The sequence below is a fragment of the Gobio gobio genome (assembly GCF_949357685.1).
Source record: "Gobio gobio genome assembly, chromosome: 3".
In the NCBI taxonomy this organism is placed as follows: domain Eukaryota; kingdom Metazoa; phylum Chordata; class Actinopteri; order Cypriniformes; family Gobionidae; genus Gobio; species Gobio gobio.
The window spans coordinates 34,663,542-34,683,877 of record NC_137099.1 but is presented as its reverse complement, the minus strand read 5'-3'; the positions used below and the strand labels follow the sequence as shown (position 1 = coordinate 34,683,877).

At 38.2% G+C, this 20,336-nt stretch overlaps 1 protein-coding gene across 1 annotated transcript in view; it reads left to right on the top strand.

Annotated features, from left to right (window-relative positions):
* dachc (dachshund c) overlaps nt 1-20,336 on the top strand; it is a 67,580-nt gene that overhangs the window by 22,300 nt on the left and 24,944 nt on the right. Inside the window, exons 2-3 of the mRNA XM_079813063.1 lie at nt 6,034-6,149; nt 11,283-11,405. Of these exons, the coding sequence (XP_079669189.1) occupies nt 6,034-6,149; nt 11,283-11,405 (239 nt within the window). The remainder of the gene's footprint in view (nt 1-6,033; nt 6,150-11,282; nt 11,406-20,336) is intronic.

Below are 20,336 nucleotides of genomic sequence, written 5' to 3'. Positions count from 1 at the left end.
TGTGTCTGGCTACACAATCCCATGTTTTCATTTAGTTCGTTCATTACGTTTATTTGTTTTTTCAGACTATACATTTTTCACAGACTTTCTCATGAACACATTTAAGTGTGTTTACATGATCCTCTGATTAGTGTTTAATATAAACTGATAGACTCTTGAGCTCTGGAGCTTTGTAAATTAAATATAATTTCATCAATCATATTTTGTAATTGTGAGTATAATCTGTTATGATTATGATATGAGTTTTTATTTATAATGTAAACAGGCTTGTAAAAGCAAGCTGGCTTGCTGAACCACGCCAAAGAGTATATTACTGTAACACACACAGTCTTAACTGACTCACTGACTGATCTTCTTGAAGTTTGTTGGTGAGCTTGTTTGTGTGTGAATGTGTGTCTGTTTGAGGAAGCAGTCTGTTTGTAAAATGTTTACAGTACTGTTTTTTTTCCATTGCTGTTATTTCCTGTGCATGTGAATATTTGTGTGTGTGCACGTATGCTTTGGGAACAAGAATGTTGAAGTGTCTGTGTGTGTATGGGACAGATGTTAAGTCTCTGTCTGTCTTTTTCTCTCCCTTTCTTTCTTCGTCCCCCTGCAGGGGCCACAACACTTATTTACATTTCATTCATCACAGAGAGCCGCAGATTGAAACACAAACAGTGGACTATTTGGGTTCAGTCTTTCACTGCGATAAGAGCTCCGATTACGCCCCATCATGAAGGAACTTCCTGTTTGAGCTCAGAATAAAGGATGTTTGCTCTTATCCTTTCAGTTGGGCTTTTTTTTCATCAAAGAGCATTTCCTTCTAAACGTTTTCCTATTTGTTTTGTCTTCAATTCATATTAGCTTATATGTATTCATGTCAAGTCACATTTATACAATACATATTGTTTCAAAGCAGCTTGACAGTAATAAACAGGAAAATAGCAGTGTTAATGTTGCAAAATTCATCAAAAGCAAATTCAGTTTCGACTGTAAAGCACCTCTACAGAAGACAGCAGTGTCGTTATTCGCTCAGTTCAATATCTGTGTCAATCTTGCAGTTATATCAATTATGAGATGACTTCAAAGACATCTCCACGGAATGCAGTAGTGTCATCATTGGGCTCAATTCAGTTCAAGAAATATTTTAAGGTTGCAAACTTCAAAGTAATCTCTACAGAAGACAATAGTGTCATTATCCAGTGTAATCAACTTGAATTCAGGTCAATAACTTGTTCTCATCTGATAGTGTCAGTGCAGTCAAATTATTAATATTACTGAATATAAATAGTTTTAAACCCCATCTGAGGCAACACTTACTAGCTAAAACTAGCTAAACACTCGCTATAATGCAAAAGAAGTGTCTTACGAGTCAAGTATTGTGTTTTTAATGCTTTTTTTTGGCAAATCCACACACAGTGTCTTTTTCTTTGCTTCATTAACCCTGAATAATAATATGGTTCTCATTCTTTTTTGACTTGTTTGTTTTCTCCAGCTTATCCAGAATGACAGCTTTATAGTGAAACGGGTAGTTATTGTAGAGATAAGTGATTGAGGTATCTGTCTCTCTTAGTTCCCTTTTTCTGTTTCTGTAATTTAAAGTAATCAGTGACCTCTCTGAAATACTGTACCTCCTGCTTTGACCATCCTGCCTTATCTCTTTGCGCTTTGGACACAGATCAATCCCTATTTACAGCTTCAGTTGGACATAATAATTGAAAAGTACGTCTGAATGTTTGTCAGTGGAAATCAGGAGAATTAGACCCCCCTTCCTCTATTTCTCTCTGCACCCCCCCTCTTTTGTTTGTGTGGCAATGGGCAGCCCAGAGGGGGTTGTGCCCCTTTCATACCCCAGTAATTGATGAATTGTATGTGGTATGCAAATGAGAATCCATAAATCTTATGAATGACAGCTTAATTTATGTGAGCCTTAATGAATGCAGGATTAGATTTTAATTAAATGTCCTCAAAGGCACCCTGAGTTGTACGTTGCATTTTTGTTCTCTCTCTCTTTCTCCCCCTCTGACTCACTCTTTCATAGACTACCATGTTAATCTTAAGTCTTGTTTCCTGTGCACATCTGTCCTCTCAAATGAAGTATCTAGAAAAATTGCAGTGATAAAAAAACTCTTCATTTTGCGAACGGAAGGGGGTCGTAGTTAATGAATCATACAGGGAGAGAGTGAGAGTTAAAATGGTGCCTTATCTCCTGATCTCTCTTTGAATTTCTTGAGTCATTTCCGCTGAACGGCTTAACCACATTTAATCTGATTCCATCAGTATCAGTTTAATTAAAATATCGCCCCATTAGGAATTATTAAAAACGTCAGCCTGTTAGGCATTCAGCATGGCTGTTGGAAGAGAGAAGACAGTTCTTCACCAGAACTGCGTCATTAGCACTAACGTTCTAGCACATCTCTCAGAGTATGCTGTTATTGTAAACAGAATCAGAAGATGATTGTGATTGCGCAGATACGTGCGTGTGTTTTTGGTCGAGTTTGTATAAAACACGAAACTGCGTGGGTTTCAACTGGTTGTTAGTAAAGAGGAAAACTAAGACCACAGAGGGAAAAGACCACCTAGATCTCATATCTAGAAACATATATGAAATGTGTTTCTATATACATGTGTGAGAGTTCATGAGAGAAAGAAATGCAATAGAATGTGAGCTGAAATAATGCTGTTCATGCCACGGTGTTGTCATTTGGGCCAATTCAAATAATAGTGTCTATAATAAAGAAAAGGAAAAATTGTGCCAAATTCTTAGTAATGTGTACACTTTTTGAAACATATTATGCCTTTTAAAAAAAGTTCATTTAATGACAAAAAATGTCAGGTGGTGCAACCAATGTAACGCACACGCACTAGTCAAAGATAAGCAAGTAACTTTTAATCACAAACAAGAACACACAGGAGAATAAGAGTGAAAACTACATACTTGACACAAACAATACCGAACAAAGGGCTTATATACACAGAGCAAACAAAGGGAACTAATTAGTTAATTAATGAACAACAGGTGAGCGGGATGAATCAATCAAAGGAACAAACAGACACACACACACACACACACACACACACACACACACACACACACACACACACACACACACACACACACACACACACACACACACACACACACACACACACACACACACACACACACACACACACACACACACACACACACACACACACACACACACACACACACACACACAGGGAAACATGGGATGACAACATAACCCTGACAACCAAGTAAAAAGTAATATTTTATCCCAATGTCTTGAATTAATAATTAAATATCATTAAGATTTTACAGAGTTTTTATCCTATTTTACAATCTGAAATAACCGTACTGACCTTGTCACATCGTCATAAGTGTCTGCCGGGGTCCTCTCTGTGATTTAATTTCCTGTTTTTTGTTTCTTATACTGTGTGTGTACTCACGTTTTCTTTTCAAATATTAATAAGTAGTGAAGCAGTTTTATTAAAATTAAAATAATAATAATAATAAAACATGGCAAACTGCACTTAAGGTTTTCTTCTCAAGAATTTAATTATTTTAATGATGCTTTTTGTAACTGTTGTATTCTGTTCTGTTGTTTACCTGTTGTTCCTGTTTTGCCTGTTTAGTTTGACAAATTTCCCATGTTCCCGCTCCTTATTGGTTGTCATAGTCACTGATTTGATTTGCCTAGATATTAATTTCCTTTCAACTGTATGCCATCTAGTTTGATTTGTTTGCTCTGTGTATTTAAGTCCTCAGTTTGAGTTAGTTCCCAGTCCGCTATTGTTTGTGTTAATGTGTGTCTTGTGACTTCTTAAGCTCCTGTTGTTCTCTCATTGTCAGTCTTTTGTTTTACTCCTGGTTCGTTCCTGAGCAAACTGTGGCACTTTTGTTCTTTGTTCTGATATTAGGACAGTATCCCAGCAGAATTTTTTTGCAAGTTATGAAAACGTTATCTCTGAATGTTCTCTCTGGACGTTCAAAACATCCATGTTTTAAAAGCGGTTCTGCAAGCGTTAAGAAAACATTCTATTTTATCATTTTGAAAACATGGGAATGTTACTATGGGAATGAAACAAATAGTAACATTCCAAAAACATTCCATGAACAATGAGTAAATAATGTTTTTGTGTTAACATTTTGAGAACATTTAAGACCAGATAACTTTGAACAAACATTCTATTTACATTACTGGAAGAATGTTTGTCCATAACTTTGTGAAAATGTTGCCAGAACATTAGCCCAATTTCTGAGAACGTTCCCTGTTACTGGGATCACCCTGGCATTTTTTACTTAAAGCTCCCTACACTATTTAAAAAAAAAAATATTATTTCAGAAATGCAAAACATTTAATTATAGATTAGGTGTAATTAAGTTATTATATGTATGAGTTTAATTTGAACCTTTTTTAAATTAAATTTATAGATCCAGACAAAAAATGAGTCCATGTGTACCACAGCAGTCATCATCTCTGTCAAAGACAAACACGCACACACACACACACAGACTCCTGTTGTGAGTGTGTGTGTGTGTGTGTGTAGAGTGAGAGAATGGGGTGAGAAATAAACCTGTGATAATCCTCTCCCATTTCAAAGGTCAGGCGCTGTGATAAAATAGCTATTTTGTTCATTTATTTACTCTCTGCAGTGGACAGATAAAGAAACACTACAATTAGGGAATTGGGAGAGGGAGATTTTAAAAGGGCAAACGGTGAGGACTTTAATATTTTATGAAGGATGATTGGCGCTCACAAGCTCTGGGGGAGGTGTGAGCGGAGGCTCTGTGTGAAATAGAGGATTTTTTTTTTCTAGAATGCTAAGCTAAATGATAAAGTTTCTTTTAAATTCTTTCCATTAAAGGTTTCCCTAAAATCTGACACCTGCTTATAGGTACAGATAGAGATGCACAGAGGGTCAGAGCAATCAAAAGTGTCGAGTCAAACGAGTGGAAATGGACCATAACCTACTTCCCATCCCATTTAGACTCCATTAGGTAAACCTGGTTGTCTAGATAAACACCTCAAGTTAATGCAGATGTTATTTGCTACAGAGAGCCGGGGCTGATTTTAGCACATGTACTGTAAACCCAACAAATTTAAATTGCACATGAATGCACAAGAGCAGGTAACAAGGTGTGCAGCATGCATTATACATGAGCAAAAAAATCGGCTGATTATGGAAAAGGGAGATGTGTCTGCTGTGTGATCTAATTAGAGAGAGGGAAAAAAGAGAAGGGAGGGGGGTACAAGAGATGGCAGAAAAAAGACTGTCCTTGAGAGTATTTACTGACGCATGCTAGTATGCATAGTAGATGAGTTCAGCTCTGAACACAAATGGGTGTGTGAGTGTGTGCTAATCATGCTTCATTTTATTTATTTATTTAATAGTTAGTTAAATAGCTAGTCGTCACACTTTTTACCCCGTGATCATTTTTCAGAGCGGGTCAATTTGTGTATTTATAAACATAATACCTTGGCTACAAGTCTTGGCTACAAAAAAAGCTGTTCTGTGACAACTTGCCCTGATGGGACTGGGACAACATATTATCAACTTTTCAGCAGAATATAAACAGTGAATTATTTTTATTAAAATATCAAACGATACCAGTTGATTTTTATTTATCCATTGTTTACAAAGGCTAAATATGATGAGTTTGGAGGACAGAAATCACTAAACTATTATTGTTAAGAACATTTTAAAATGGATGTTTGAAACTAGCATACAAAACCACAGCAATAGAAAACACACATTTGTGTAACTGGATATTTGAGCACATTCAGTAGTTACTGAGATATAGCCCTTTTGACAACTTCCCTGTGTGACAACTAGCCTCAGGCCTACTTGGTAGTTTCTAATCATTCTGTACCATGTCTACTCTTCAAGTGAGTGACGTGATGCAGTAAAACTACAGCATTCCCATTATAATCAACAAAACTGTCTACACTGCAACTTGCAATGTGCAAGCAGTGCATTGGCTTCTAGATGGGTTGTTACATGTAACCAAAATGAAATGCTTGTCTGACATTGTTCATCTTTCAGCTCCAGACCTGGCAGACCTCCCAAAAGGACCCAGAGCGTGACATCACCCGAGAGCCCTCACGTCCTGCCCCACTCCGTATCTGGACTCATGTCCTCAGGAATGATGTCTCACACTGGTAAGAAAATGAGGAAATGCTCCTACCTCGCTGTTACTGCCAGAACAAACAAATCTCATTCCTTCTAAAATGAGAAAAGCAGAATTTAAGATGATCAAATCAGCATTCATAATTAAAAGTGAAAGGAGAATAGGAAAAGGAAGCAGTCAATTAATCGTGTAGATGAAGACTTACACTGTGTCCTAACCAGATACAACAAAGTAAAATTCCGGCGGCAAGCAATTTGTCTGTTGACAACAGAAAAGCGTCTACAAGACGCAACAAAATAAATCCCAAATCACATCCAATCAGAAGAGCGTGTGGGCTCTTCCCATAAACACACTGCTGTCTCGCACTTGCAACAAAATAAATGAATACAAAATTAGCCAAGTTAACATTATTCAAAATACATACTCAGTGACTGATACAATTCTTGTCACTGACTACACTTGTTTGTTCACATAAAGTTCACAGTTTGAACATTATTGTTTCCTTTAAAGGTATGTTTACGCAACACCGCTTTCACCTGAGACCGGAAAACGTTTTATGCATTTTGGCCGTTCATTTATACGACAACATCGTTTTGGGGGCCTAAAAATGCACGTTTTTGAAAACTATGCCTTTACCGTCTCCATGTAAACAACTAAAATGTGAATTTGTGAAAATGATAACGTTTAGTAACAGCTTGCGCCAGCGCAAACCCTCTTTTGCCGTTAAAAAACTACTGTCAGGATTTACTAAAGCACGCAGTGATACATTAGCGCAGAAAAGGCGTGGACAGGGTTATTTTTGCAGCTGACCTTATTGCATATGCATTTGTAGGAGTTTCCCTTTCAGGCACATTTATGGGAGGAGAGTATTTAAATGAATAACGCAATGGTGATTTACTAAGGTTTACTCTTGTAAATTTACTGGTGTTTGCGGCATTATTTACCGCCCCAAAAAAGCGTGTGTCAAAGCTGAACGCTAACAGGTAGATTGCGCTGGTCATTATGGAAATGATCCGGCTGTGTCTGTGTTCTTTAATTTGCGTGTCGTCAGTAGATCACGCACAGAACTGTCCACTCCCATCGGCGCTTTCATGGAATTGCGCTCACGCTAATTTGCCCTGTTTAGTAAATCTGGCCCTTGGTGTGTAAAGTTATCTTCAAAATCCAAGATTAATTATTCATTGTCTCTTTCATTATGGGTATTAAAGTCATGCATAAATAATTTAAAGTCCCCCCCTGCCTGTAGTCAATCATTTTATCCCTTAAAACTCATCTTTGATCACCAAAATGACATATTTAAACGCTTTTTCCAGTGAAAAAAAAATCTTCATGCCTTAAAATAGCTTTATTTTAACTCTACACCCTTGCTTCATTTAGTATATACGGATTCATGAATATGCTAATTATCCCCGCCTCCAATCACACACACCAGCTCAGAGATCCACTCGGTCAACTTTACTGTAGTAAACACTGCTCAATGGTGTAGCTCTTTACAACGCTGGACACATAGCGGTGATTAATATGATTAGTCTTTTGCTCGACTACGTTATCAAACAGCAAATAATGTGTTCCTAATGTTACACAAACCATGCATTCACATCTCAGTCTGCCTTTTAGGGTATTTTCACACTAGCAGTTTTGGTGCGAAACTGGGTTCGATTGACGTCAGAGTTCGGTTCATTTGGAATGGATGACGTGAACGCTGTCTTCCGAGCTCTGGTGAGCACCTGCCGGTCTGGGGTACGGTTCATGTGAACTCTGGTACGGTTCGCTGTTGATGTGAACGCAGTCATGCTAAATCGCGGAAGTGAACCGCTATTAATGACGTATGATTTGATAAAAATGTGTGTTCGTTCACTCTTTAGAGCATTTGCAGTACATTCGCGGTAGATAGACGCAAGTGCCATTACGTACTGAAGCTTTGGAAACAAAACCAACGGTTCATAAACAAAAATATAGAAGTGAGGTGAGCAACGCTATGCATTTTGCCGCCTTCATGCTCGCTGTCGTTACTAAGCAACCGGGTAAACAGCTGCTGCTTTTTGAAACACACCCTGGTTCGGACCATAGATTGTAAAAAAAATGGTTCGGACTCAAATAATATAACATGAACACAGTCCAGCGGGGGCAGGGGGAGGGGGGAGCAATCGAACTCGGGTTCAGTCCAGGCAATCGAATCAAGTGTGAAAGCACCCTTAGAAACCAGCATCCTTAGAAACGCTTTGAACAACTTAGAGTGTCATCAGAGAAAGGCATATAATTCATCATAACATCGTAATATACATCATATACATAATTTACCCGCTATATTGCTAAATGTACTGATTTTTCAACAGAAAAATATACCAGGATAACCTGGCTTCTCTTGCTTCTGAGCGGTCATGATATGCTAAAGTCCACCAGCATGCTGCTGACGTGATTGGCTACATGGTAGTTTGTGGCGCTTCGGCTATTTCAAACCACCTTTAGGTTCACTGGTGTTTTAAGGAGAAAATACTCAGCAATGGTGTGAATGAATTTTGAATTTTCACATGGTTTGTCTGAAAGTATATTAAAAAACACCACATAGACATATAAAAAACATTAAAAAAGTTGATTTTCACCACATGGGGGTCTTTAAATTAAGCTATTTTTGAATTGTATAAAACATATAAGTAACTGAAATAATCATTGAATTGTCAACCATACTTCTAAAAGAAGTATCCCCAGTCATGTATTGCTGCCATTGCTTGGGTAGGAAAAAAACTCTGATTAACAAGGAAAAGATACCTTTTATTGCATGTTGCGTTGTCAATTCGCGTTTAGTTTGGCCACGGTGTTACAGGCATCTTTAGAGAGGCTGAAAAACGAAATACAGGGATTTATGTTCAGGGAGAGAATCAACCTACGAATGGCTTACTTGTAGTTTTCCCAAGCAGGGAAAAGAATATTTTCAAATGAAGCTAACTTTAGTTGTCAGCTCTTTCTTTTCTTTACCTTTTTAATTCAGTTGCTTGAAATGGTGCTTATTGTTACAAACCAGTTGCAGCCTGTTATACTTCTCTGTCAGTCACTTTAAACAGCACTTATCTGAAGTGACGCAAATAAACAATCTGACTCATGCTGTGCTTTGGAAAAGCCCAAAGCCAACAAAACACAGCTATTGTTTCCACACTCACAATGCAGGTTTGCCTGAGGTAGTATGTAACCTCATCTTGCCAACTCTAATTTGCCCTTTATTGTGTTGTGATATTATGATTAAAACCTATTAGATTTTGCCTGGAGATATGTTCACCTCGGCCTCTGTGGTGTCAGCTCTCCTCTTGCTCAAGAGAGTGTCGTTTAAAGCATCACAAATTCTGTCCATTCTGCATGTGAAGCTAAATGCGCAATTGCTGCCCGACTTCTAAGCTGCCCTTCTCTTTGTGTATGTGCGCGTACTCAGTCTCCTCGTTACGACTTCTCAAAGAGAGCCCCAAAAAAGGGCTGCACATTTGTACTCGTTTAGAAAGAGCAGGTGATGGAGAGAGAAAGAAAATGCTCAACAGCACAGGCCTCTTTTATCTTCAGCAGAGGTCACACTATCAATGTCAGCCACAGAGATGGAAACTCAAAGGCCACTAGGGAGATAGAGAGAAAGAGAGAGAGAGGACAGTTTTTTCCCTCTTTGAGTGGATTGCAGACCGAGAGTGGGGAATGCTTTGATATCGTCCTCTTCACAGGCTGAATAGGGACCTTGGCTTTCATGCTCTGATCTTGACATTTAGTGAAAGCATTTGGAGAGCAACTGAGAGAGTGAGAAAAAAAACACCCCACTCCTAAAGCTCACTGCCAGAGCTTGCCTCATATTTGCACATAACTGTTGTGCGTTGCAGCCAAATGCCAGCAAGCCAAAGTTAAATTTCAGAGCGGTTTGCCCAGACTAGAGTGTTGATTTAAAAAGGATAGATTTTAAATGCGTCGGAACTACTTTTACAAAGTCAGTGTTTGAACAATCGCATTTTACTAGAAAGTGTGACTTCCAAATTGTCCTGTTCGTACAACAGCGTACAGGCCCAATAGTGTACAGGAGCCGATCAAATACTGTCTGTACGAATGAGCAAGTCAAGCCAACGGTCATGCAATGTTATTTAATAAATGAATCAAGCTAAGGATGGCACTTTATTTTACAGTCCTGTACTTTTGAAAGCAATTAATCATGCACCTGCAGGCTATTTTTTTTTCAGGCATGAATTTTGTCATCGATGATTTCTTAAAAATACTGTGCAAAAATCTCATCACACCCTTACTAATTAATTAAGTATTGCTAACAAATTTGTTATTATTATTATATCACTTTGTTACAGAGAACACAAAAATATAATACATATATAATATAATTTAACTTTTTGTTCGTTTTGTATGATTATGATGCTCCAAACTTAAATTACATGGAAAAAGCTAAATTCCCCAAAACTTTTTTTCTCGTCTTCAGGGGGCTGGACTAAAGTGATCTCACTCTAAAAAAAAAAACTTCATTTTGACTTACTGAGATGTTTTAAAGCGATTGGAAGAGGAAAGAGATGAGTGGCAGTCTGAGTCGCGTGACTAGAAGCAGCTCTCTGTGCAATGAAGGGATGCTAATCTAATTTTAATTGAATTATAACATGTGTGCACTGGGGCAAACACACACACACACACACACACACAGTTAACAAGGGGTATTGGAGACTTGTGACAATGGGCAGGTGCCAGGCAGCTTGAATTATCAACGCATGACAGGGGAAAGAGATCTCAACTTCAACAGATCCAGGACCAGCTGTTATCGGATGTTAGTTAGACAGAGGTACGTAGTTTGACTGACTGTAGAACTGTGATGTGGGACAGAGTGTGGTTGTAGCTTTGGGATGACGCTGTTGGTAATAATAGACCTGTTGTTATCATCTAATGTTACAGTGCCAGTGTATTCTTCTGTCAAATTCAATTATAGGATGTGAAATATTCATAATTGCTTTCACAAAAGCATTTGAATGAAGCACATTTATAGAAAAGCAGTGAGGTGAATCTGTTAACAATTATTATTCACATATTCTCACAAGATTTGGGCAACTGAAGTGATAGAATTTTTTTTGGGGGGGGGGGGCTAAGAAAACTGAATTATTATGAATTAACACTTTTTCGTTCTCTCTGTTTGATTCTCTGACAGGCCTAACAGCTGCCACACTTGCTGAAGCCATGAAGAAGAAGATCAAATTGGAGGTGATGAATAGTTACCATGGCAATAACCACGGCACAGATTCTGAGAATGGTGACATCACCTCCAGCATGGGTAAGTGTCAGTTCCCCTCTTAAAGAGATGCTCACATGTCAAGCCATCCCAAATGCTCCACAAAGTCAGGCCCACTAAATGCAGAATTTTTTTTTCTTCTGTTCATGACCATGCTGTGTATTAGAGTTGTATTATTCAATCTTAAAGTAACTTTGTATTTGTATTCTCATATTGTTAAGGCCTACTTAAGTTTAATAGCTTGTTGTGTTCCTCATTTGTAAGTCGCTTTAGATAAAAGCGTCTGCTAAATGAATCCAAGTAAATATAAATCAGGGTTGGAAATTGGGGTAAAAATGCCAACAAAACTTAAATAACGCAAGATACAGGGGCAAAAAAAATTATTTAAATTATTATGACTATTGCAAAAATTAAAGTTAAATGTGAACATGAATAAAAATGTGCTCACAACATTATAAAACATTTTTGTAAATACATTTATGCTATTCGTCACATTGGCACAATAAAAGAGAGAACTTGCCATTATTCTATGATGCAATGCTTATTTTTCAGAAGCTGCGCATTGATGCGGTGCTTATTTTTCAGAAACTGTGCATTGTAAGCAGATTTAAGCAAGAAAATACCATGAAAATGAGGTTGTGACCTTTCTGTGGGGAAAAAGTGAAAACAGAGGCCAGGATGTCACAGCGAGAGGGATAAGTGTGAATAAGATTAGCCAGGTTTTACCCACAAATGCTAATAAGGAAGAGCTTTTTTTATCTTCAGCAATTTAGAGTGAGAATAACCTTGAGTGTGGACACTTGGTGTGGAATATTAATATAGTTGAAGAGAGCTGAGTGGTGCAGAACCACTCTCTCTTTTTAACTCTCTTTCCTTTTACATTCTATCCATCTTCGAAATGTATGTCTCTTTCCATCTACCAGGTTTTGTGGCCTGTAATTTTTGATACCGACACAAAGACAGCCTTATCTGTGTAACATATCTGAAAATATCAGTCGCTCATGCCTGTTTTGAACCTGAACCCTCATCCACTGATCATATAATTATTTACATTTGACAAACACAATCTGTTCCCAGAATAGGACTCTCGGTCTGAGAAATGTGATACATTTAAACCCTGAAGATTGTTGAAGAGATCTGAAGGGATGTGTGGCATGTATGAGGCTGGCCAGACAGATATGTCAGTGTTGGAGCGGAACTCCAGTGGCACTGATCCAGTTGGTGATTGGGGCACTGTTTTTAGCAGCTCCCCCTTTGCCGTGATTACCAGGATATGAGCTCATCTCTGGTTAAATAAAGGTTCTTATAACAGCTGTGCCCCCGAGCAGGAAGTGGAGGGCTCTGGATATAGTCACACCGTCCTGTCAAGGAGGAATTTGGAGAGGATGTGTCTTGTTGACGTTAAACTGGTGAAAGATAACATGCGGCTAGTTAGACGTGTATAGTACACAATCATAAACTCAAACAAGAAGGGCATTATGTTAGAGGACAGATTTTACATTGGACATTGAGTGGTGAGCCAACACTAAAATTGTTTAGAAGCAAAGATGTCCGTAAAATCAACTTTGAAATGTAGGCCTAAAATATATTTAAAATACCATTAATATTGATTTATTAATGGTAATTTATTAACATTACCATAAAAACTCAAGATGTTTGTCTTCATAACTTGAATATTTGGTCTCTTGAGTTTTGATTTTTCATTAGTCAATAATTCACAATTTTTTAAAATGCATTCTAAACAAAAAATAAATAAATAAATAAATGCAAGAAGAACAAGTACATGTCACACAACCTGTCTTTAGCATCTGCCTAATTTGGCCACCTTTTACAATATGACAGCTGATTGGACACATGGCCTTTGACATTATCAAAAAAGTGTCCTCCGCCACTTTTAAATTAGATCTATAATAATACCCATCTATTCTTAAAACCGCTTGCCATATAGGGTTGCGAGGATGCTGGATCTGCCCCAGAGTTTTGTGCCAAGGGCAAGGAAACACCCTGTATGCATGGCCAGTCCCTCACAGGGCAAACACAGACATTCACGCCTACAGACAATTTAATGTCAGTTCACGTTTTGCACATGTCTTTGGATTGTGGGGTAAACCAGAGAACCCATAACAACACAGGGAGAAAATGCAGACTCCATACAGAAGGCATCCTGGCTCAGCTGGGACTCAAATCAGGGACCTTCTTGCTGTGGGGCAACAACCTATTGATTGATACCTATTAATTCTATGCATAATATGTATTTACAAATATATAGTTTATATTGGTCATTTACTGTCCTCAACCTTATGAAATGAGAAGAGAAGAGAAGAGAAAAGAAAAGAAGAAGAGAAGAGAATGTCATGGTCTCCAGGGCTGCAGTTCCACAAGCACATCCTCATGTCCATTAGAGCCTGTCTCTCATTCTCATGGGATCGAGCTGACAGATAAGCTGAACTTCCCCAAAAATTGTAATAGAAAAGAAATGGGATTCCTGCGGAACATAATCAGGAAAAAATTGGACGATAAAGGAAGAGCAGTTAATAAAGTGGAACATTTTCTCCTTTTTCCTTTTAATTCCTATAACATCATTTTAGATACATCACTGGAGTAGCGTGAACTTTCCTCTAAAACTCTCCACTGAAACAAAGTCATTTTTATGTTGAGCCAAAATGGATGACACTAGAAAATATGAATGACACGACCAGAACTCAGAGGAAGTCAGTAATAAATGTAGCATTGTAACTATAATTACACCAGTATTACCAATAGTGATCAAATGATTGCATGAAGTGCATGAGGAGCTTGAGCTTCAGAAAGTCCATAAAGACATCTTAAAAGTAATCCATTTGAATTGATCAGTTTAAGTCTCCTAAAGAGTAATAATCGCTTCATAAATATGACTTACAGGGCACATCATATATGGTTAACGGAAACTCAAACGTGCAAACGACGCATGAGAACCAATGAGGTTTGTTGTCATGCGTCATCCAAGCTCATCTGAGCTTCCATTTGCCATATTTGATGTGCTCTATGTATGTGCCTCGATCAATGTCTGTCCATATAAAGCTATGAAGAGTGTGTGGGAGAGAGTGAGTAAACGATGACAGAATTAAAATTTTTGGGTAATCTAACCCTCTTAGGCCCACTTAAGATTGAAAACCCTGGGGTTGCATTTCAGTGTAAACGGACCAAAACGGACACGTTTGAAAACGATGGCATGGCTGCCCACATTACGCTACCTGAACACGGCAATATCAGATCAGGGCTGTGTTTCCCAAAAGCACTGCACGCCTAAGTTGATCGTAGAGACAGTTGGTGGTTATTGTTACAATGCTTTTGGAAAACGCAACCCAGAGCTGTCTCTCTCAACGGCTCTGTAACATACCAGCCTCGACGACCGTGTAAACAATAACACAGAGACAGAACTGCATGCTTTGCTGACTTTGTGGTCCTTTTTAGCAAACGCTGTATTGTAAAACTGCAGTTGCCTACATGCGCAAGAGGCAACAGTTTACACTTTCGTACGCGCATACACATTGTGCATGAGCGGTCATGTGACATGCATTTTCGGTTGTGCAGTGTAGACAGAGATCATTTCTGAAACGCCAGTGTAGACGAGGATCGTTTTCATTTTTAAAACGCTGTTTTAAAACGAAAACGCACTAGTGTAACAGTGCCTGTCTTCATAACTTGAGCATTTGGTCTCTTGAGTTTTGATTTTTCATTAGCCAATAATTCACAATGCAAAACACAAAATGATCACATTATTATTATTATTATTTTTAAATGCATTCTAAACAAAAAATTAAATGCATTCTTGGTCATATTTTATTTTATTTATTTATTTATTTTTAAGAAGAAGTATCTGCCTAATTTGGCCACCTTTTACAATATTACAGCTGATTGGCCTTTGACATTATCAAAAAAGTGTCCTCCACCACTTTTAAGTTAGCTGCCTAAGTAGATGTTCAGAAATGTGGAATTGTGCTAATTCCTCGTGGAGGATAGTGAGGATAATATGTCAACCTTTGGTTGAAGTAATTATTATCTTTAGTATATTGAAAATAGTTTGCGGTCTTATCTAAAACCATAAAATCATCCTAGATACAGCTCAATACTTATTTATTTTTGAGCTATGTCTTATCTCCAACTGAGCTGTTGGGATAAAAGAATGGTGCACTTTACAGGCCCATAGGTTCATATGTGTAGCAAAAATGTTATATCTATTACTGCAAAATGCAGGCTATAGTATTTACCATAGTCTTGACTCAAGAGTGATTGGAGATGTATTGTCATCTCTAATAAAACTTTTATTTTGAGCTCTTGGGGTTCCATTTATCCACTGATTTATTTATTTATTGCTTTTCATAATAAAGCTGTGGTATGGAATACAGTGACCTTTAGAAAAACTGAGTGACAAACACAATCTGAGAAGACTGCTACATCGAGCAAGCACTTTTTATAATTGGCGTGTGAGCAAGTTTGTTGAGTTGAATTGAGTTGTTCTTTCCGAAATGTTCTTGTGAATGCTTGGGCCTGGCCACCTTGAAGAAAGAACACATTTGAAAGATTTTATTAAAACACGGTATGTTTGGTTCCACACAAATTTAAAGGTGTGTGTAATTCCTGTACCACTACAGGCCCCAAACACAATCAGAGATAGTGAGGAAGTCCTGACACACACATATTGGTTGAGTTTATGTTGTTAGGTTCAAGACCAAGAGATCACTGCTTGACATGACATGGCCTTGTTAGCCCCTGCTGGCTGATGGGTCAATAACATAGTGGTCTTTTTTCTGTTTAGAAATCATATTCTTCACTTTTAAAGGACAAAAGAGTTTATAATACAAAAAAAAAGAGAAGAGATACAGCATATGTAATTTTTTCCCCCGTTTTTGGCCATATTCCCCCACACTCCGACATATACACAATTAAGGCAATATTTGAAATGCACTACCGTTCAAAAGCTTAGGGTTGGTAAGATTTGTTAAATGTTTTTTTTAAAAGAAGGCTGTATTTATTTGATCAAAAATACAGTAAAATTGGTGATACTGTAAAATAGTATTACATTTTAAAATAACTGTTTTCTATTTTATTATTATTTAAAATGTAATTTATTCCTGTGATGACAAAGCTGAATTTCAGCATCATTACTCCAGTCTTAAGCGTCACATGATCCTTCAGAAATCATTCTAATATGATGATTTGGTGCTAAGAAACATTTTTTTATTATTATCACCAAAATAAGAAGAAAATAAAAAGGACGGTCATGTTGCTACAAAGTCTCACATCGAATGTATGCGTGTATGTATTTGCAGTCTTTTTTCTTTTATACACATTTTAATAGTCTGTGTTAGTGCTTTAATAATGTGTTTGTGTTTTTGTGCACATGTGTCGTTAGGTTTTTCCACAGACTCTGGGTGTGTATGTTTTGGATTACATGCAGCAGATGCCTGATGCTCATTGTAAACACAAGTAATCACAAGCAGCTGGTCAGGACGACTGCTTCTCTGAGTCTCTGTGTGGCTGTGGGTGGCAAAAGTGTGTGTGTGTGTGTGTGTGTGTGTGTGTGTGATGCTCTGTCTAGAGCACTCAATAATTCTGCTGCGTGTTCTTCTGACCAGACAAACAGTGGAAGTGTGGGAAGTCTGCCTGTTAATACCTCTTCCTTCAGCAAATCTAATAATATGGTATTAAGAATTAATTTTGAGCTCAGATTTATTTCTTGTCTCAGTCCTCTGTTTTTGCTGCCAAATAGTGAAGATGACATCCTCACGATTTTTTCTTCTGCGTATCAAAATATCTGCACCTTCATTAAATTTTCCTGAAACAGCCCCCAAAACAAAACCCTTCAAGGGCCTCACCACATAACCTCCTCTTTCCATCTCTCTTTTTCATCCCTTTCTCTCCCCCCACTGCGGTTGTTGTTGCTTGTTTTGTGATTATTTCCATAAGGGAAGTAACTCAACAGTAAGCACATGGAGGCATCATTAATTTCATCTTAAGGAGAAACGAGACTTCCGGTTTTCCATAATCCCCTCCCCCACCCCCTACTGACGGGAATGTGGAAATTACTCCACGGTGTCTAACCACTACAAAGACCAGAGCTAAACGTACAGACTAAACACCTAGACCACAGCTGCTTACTGGCAGCCGCACCTTCGTCTGGGAAAGAAAGCTTGCCTATCGCTACTGTTTTATATACGACTGTCAGGCTAGAACGCGTTTAATGCCTTTATTGGGGAAAGAGAGAAAACAAATAGTCTTATCGTAGGTTAATAATTCATTGGGAATGTTGTAGTGTGTGAGAAATAGAAGTGTACACAGGGGTTGGTGCTATCAGATCAACAAATGCTTCTCAGATGTTGGCGTCTCTTCCTCTCACACACACCTGCCGGTGGTCTCTGTCTCAGGGGAGGTTGGCCTGAGGAAAAGAGAACTGCTGCGTTACCTGCAGGGGGTTTACAGCACATGCCATGAGCAGAAACATTTATGACTGAGATTAAAGTAGCAATAAAGAGGAAGGGGTTTCCAGTAGCATTAGGACAATCGGAAGCCTCATTTCTGTCTCTCATTTAATTTCTTAATATGATACATAAGCGAAAGCACAAGAAAATATACATATTTAAACAATAGTTATTTCGGAAAAGGAGAGGATTGTATATAAAAATGCCTTGGCATAATTTGCCCCTTTCTTAGAAAAGTGTACAAAATAACGCCAAAACCTAACAACATTTTAAAGAATGAGGGTTGCAAACTTAGCCTGGATTAACATGAACTTGAAAGGGGTTATCTAGTATCTAAATGCTAGTTCATAGTTATTAATGAACTTATATATGCTATAAATAAAGAAAAAAAGTTTTTCATTTTTCCTTAGCTTGGATCACAGAGCTAAGCATTTAAGACGAACAAATTCAGTCCACACCACATATAAGAAAAAATAAGAAAATTAAGATTATTACTAGTCCAATGTTATATGGATGTCACAATATGGATGTTATTTTATTACATTTTTTTGCATTGGGGAAATTATACAGCAACAGGGTTGCAACAGTGTTGGATGCAGTTAAATATAAGTTTTTGGTTTAAAAAAAAATAATAATTACAAAATAGTTTTACTACAATGTCTAAATGATGACATTATTACATGATTTTAATTGTTAGATAAGATGATAAATCAAATTTGAGTCCAAATCCGAGGAAAATTCAAAAGCTCCTCACTTTTGATGTAGGACAGGCCAGAATAACGAATCCTTTTACTAGCTGCTTTTCATGTAAGGTTGATTTTATTTCAGATAATAGTTCATTTAACATATTTTGAACACATTTTTGCCTCTAAAGCTTTAAAAAAGTAATAGGGCACCAGATTCATAGACTGTGTCTTTATCAAATAAATGTTTTAAGCTGATTCCTTAGTCAGCAAAACAATATCATGCGATAATCAGCATGTAAAAATCTTCACACTTCATTCTAGCAGCAGGCTACATTGTATATTTTTTGTTGCTGTTTCTCATTTGAATCCTTTCCAGGTGTTGTGTTGTTCTGTTGCCCTCCATGCCATTTTACGCAACAGTTTTGTGCCCAAATTTGTACCAAGATCCCTGTTGTGTTTGGATTTATCCAGCCAAGTACTTGGCTCCTTCCCAGCCCTGTCATTAGACTTCTTTTGTTTCCTTTCCTCAGCGTTCAGCTTGTTTTGTTTCTCCTTTTTTATTAAACGCTAAATATTTATACAATTTGCAACTTCCTGTCAAAATCATTTACGCTCCCACAATAGCTCAGACTCAAGCACACAATGGCAACTGCTGCGGGGGGATATTTTAAAATGGCGTGTCTCCAATTTCTTTTAGCCCTGGGCTCTTTTGTTTTAGTTAAATAAAGATTGAAAGCTCTTCGTGAGTGATATTGGCCACCATGTGTTTCAGAAACAGGCCTCAGTGGCACTGTGGTGTTAGCAGACGCTAGCGGATCACATTGTTATTCTTTTTGCAGCAGAAGCTGAGACGTAGGCCCCTTGAGATACAGATGAAGGGTGATGGATGTTGATGCATTTGGCGGAGTTCCAGTCTCATTCAAAAGTGTCTTTTTGGATGGGGAGGGGGTTTAGTGTTTCCTTGCCACTTTGGCCCTTTCCTGAATGTGCTTAGAAGGCCAAATATTGCTCCTATCAGCATTTTCTAGCGTAATATGACAGTTTAAATTCCACTTGAAAAGGCGAGTGTGCGGATGGCACTGTCGTTTTATCTTTAAGAATGTTAGTGATGGCCTACTGAGAAAGACGGAGCAGCTTGCATGTTCTTGGCATGTGCTTGTGCTTGGCTCAGATCCCCTTCCATCCATACATCAATCCCTTCAACACTCAATTCCTTTCTTTGATCCCCCTTTCACTTCCTTTCTGTCGCCCGATCACCGTGACTGATCTGCGTGTCATCTGTTTCATGAAAATCAGGGGCTTTTTTATTCGTTCCGTTCTCTCTTCGTCTTTGACTAAAAATGTCATGCCGAAAGGGAGGGGGGGCTCGGGTGGAACTTTCATTTGTAAGTCTCTGTGGCTGAAATGTGACCTCCGACCCCTAGAGCTGCCTGGTATTTGGCTGGAAAGCAGAGGGTCTTGAAAACTATCACCTCCAAAGGGCTCATCATCTCCTGTCCTTCCTTCTCATCATCGCCTGGCCACGGCTCCGCTACTACCGCGAGTATCAACCCAAGTGAATCCATTACCACAAGGCCAACACAGTTCAGGAGCGTCTCTTAAGGCGACTGATGGGAAATGAAAAAGTCTTTGAGGGAAACTGGCGAAATGTCCTCTCTCTCTCTTTCATCCTTCACTTTCAAAGTGGCGGTGGAGTACAGGCGGCCGTAGAGTGGCTGACTGTAACCTTATGCCCTGACCTGTTCAGTTGTGAGAGGATCCATTTCCTTTTTCTGCTGTTATTCCTCTCTGGAGAATATCCGTTCACATTCCTATAAAGCATAACA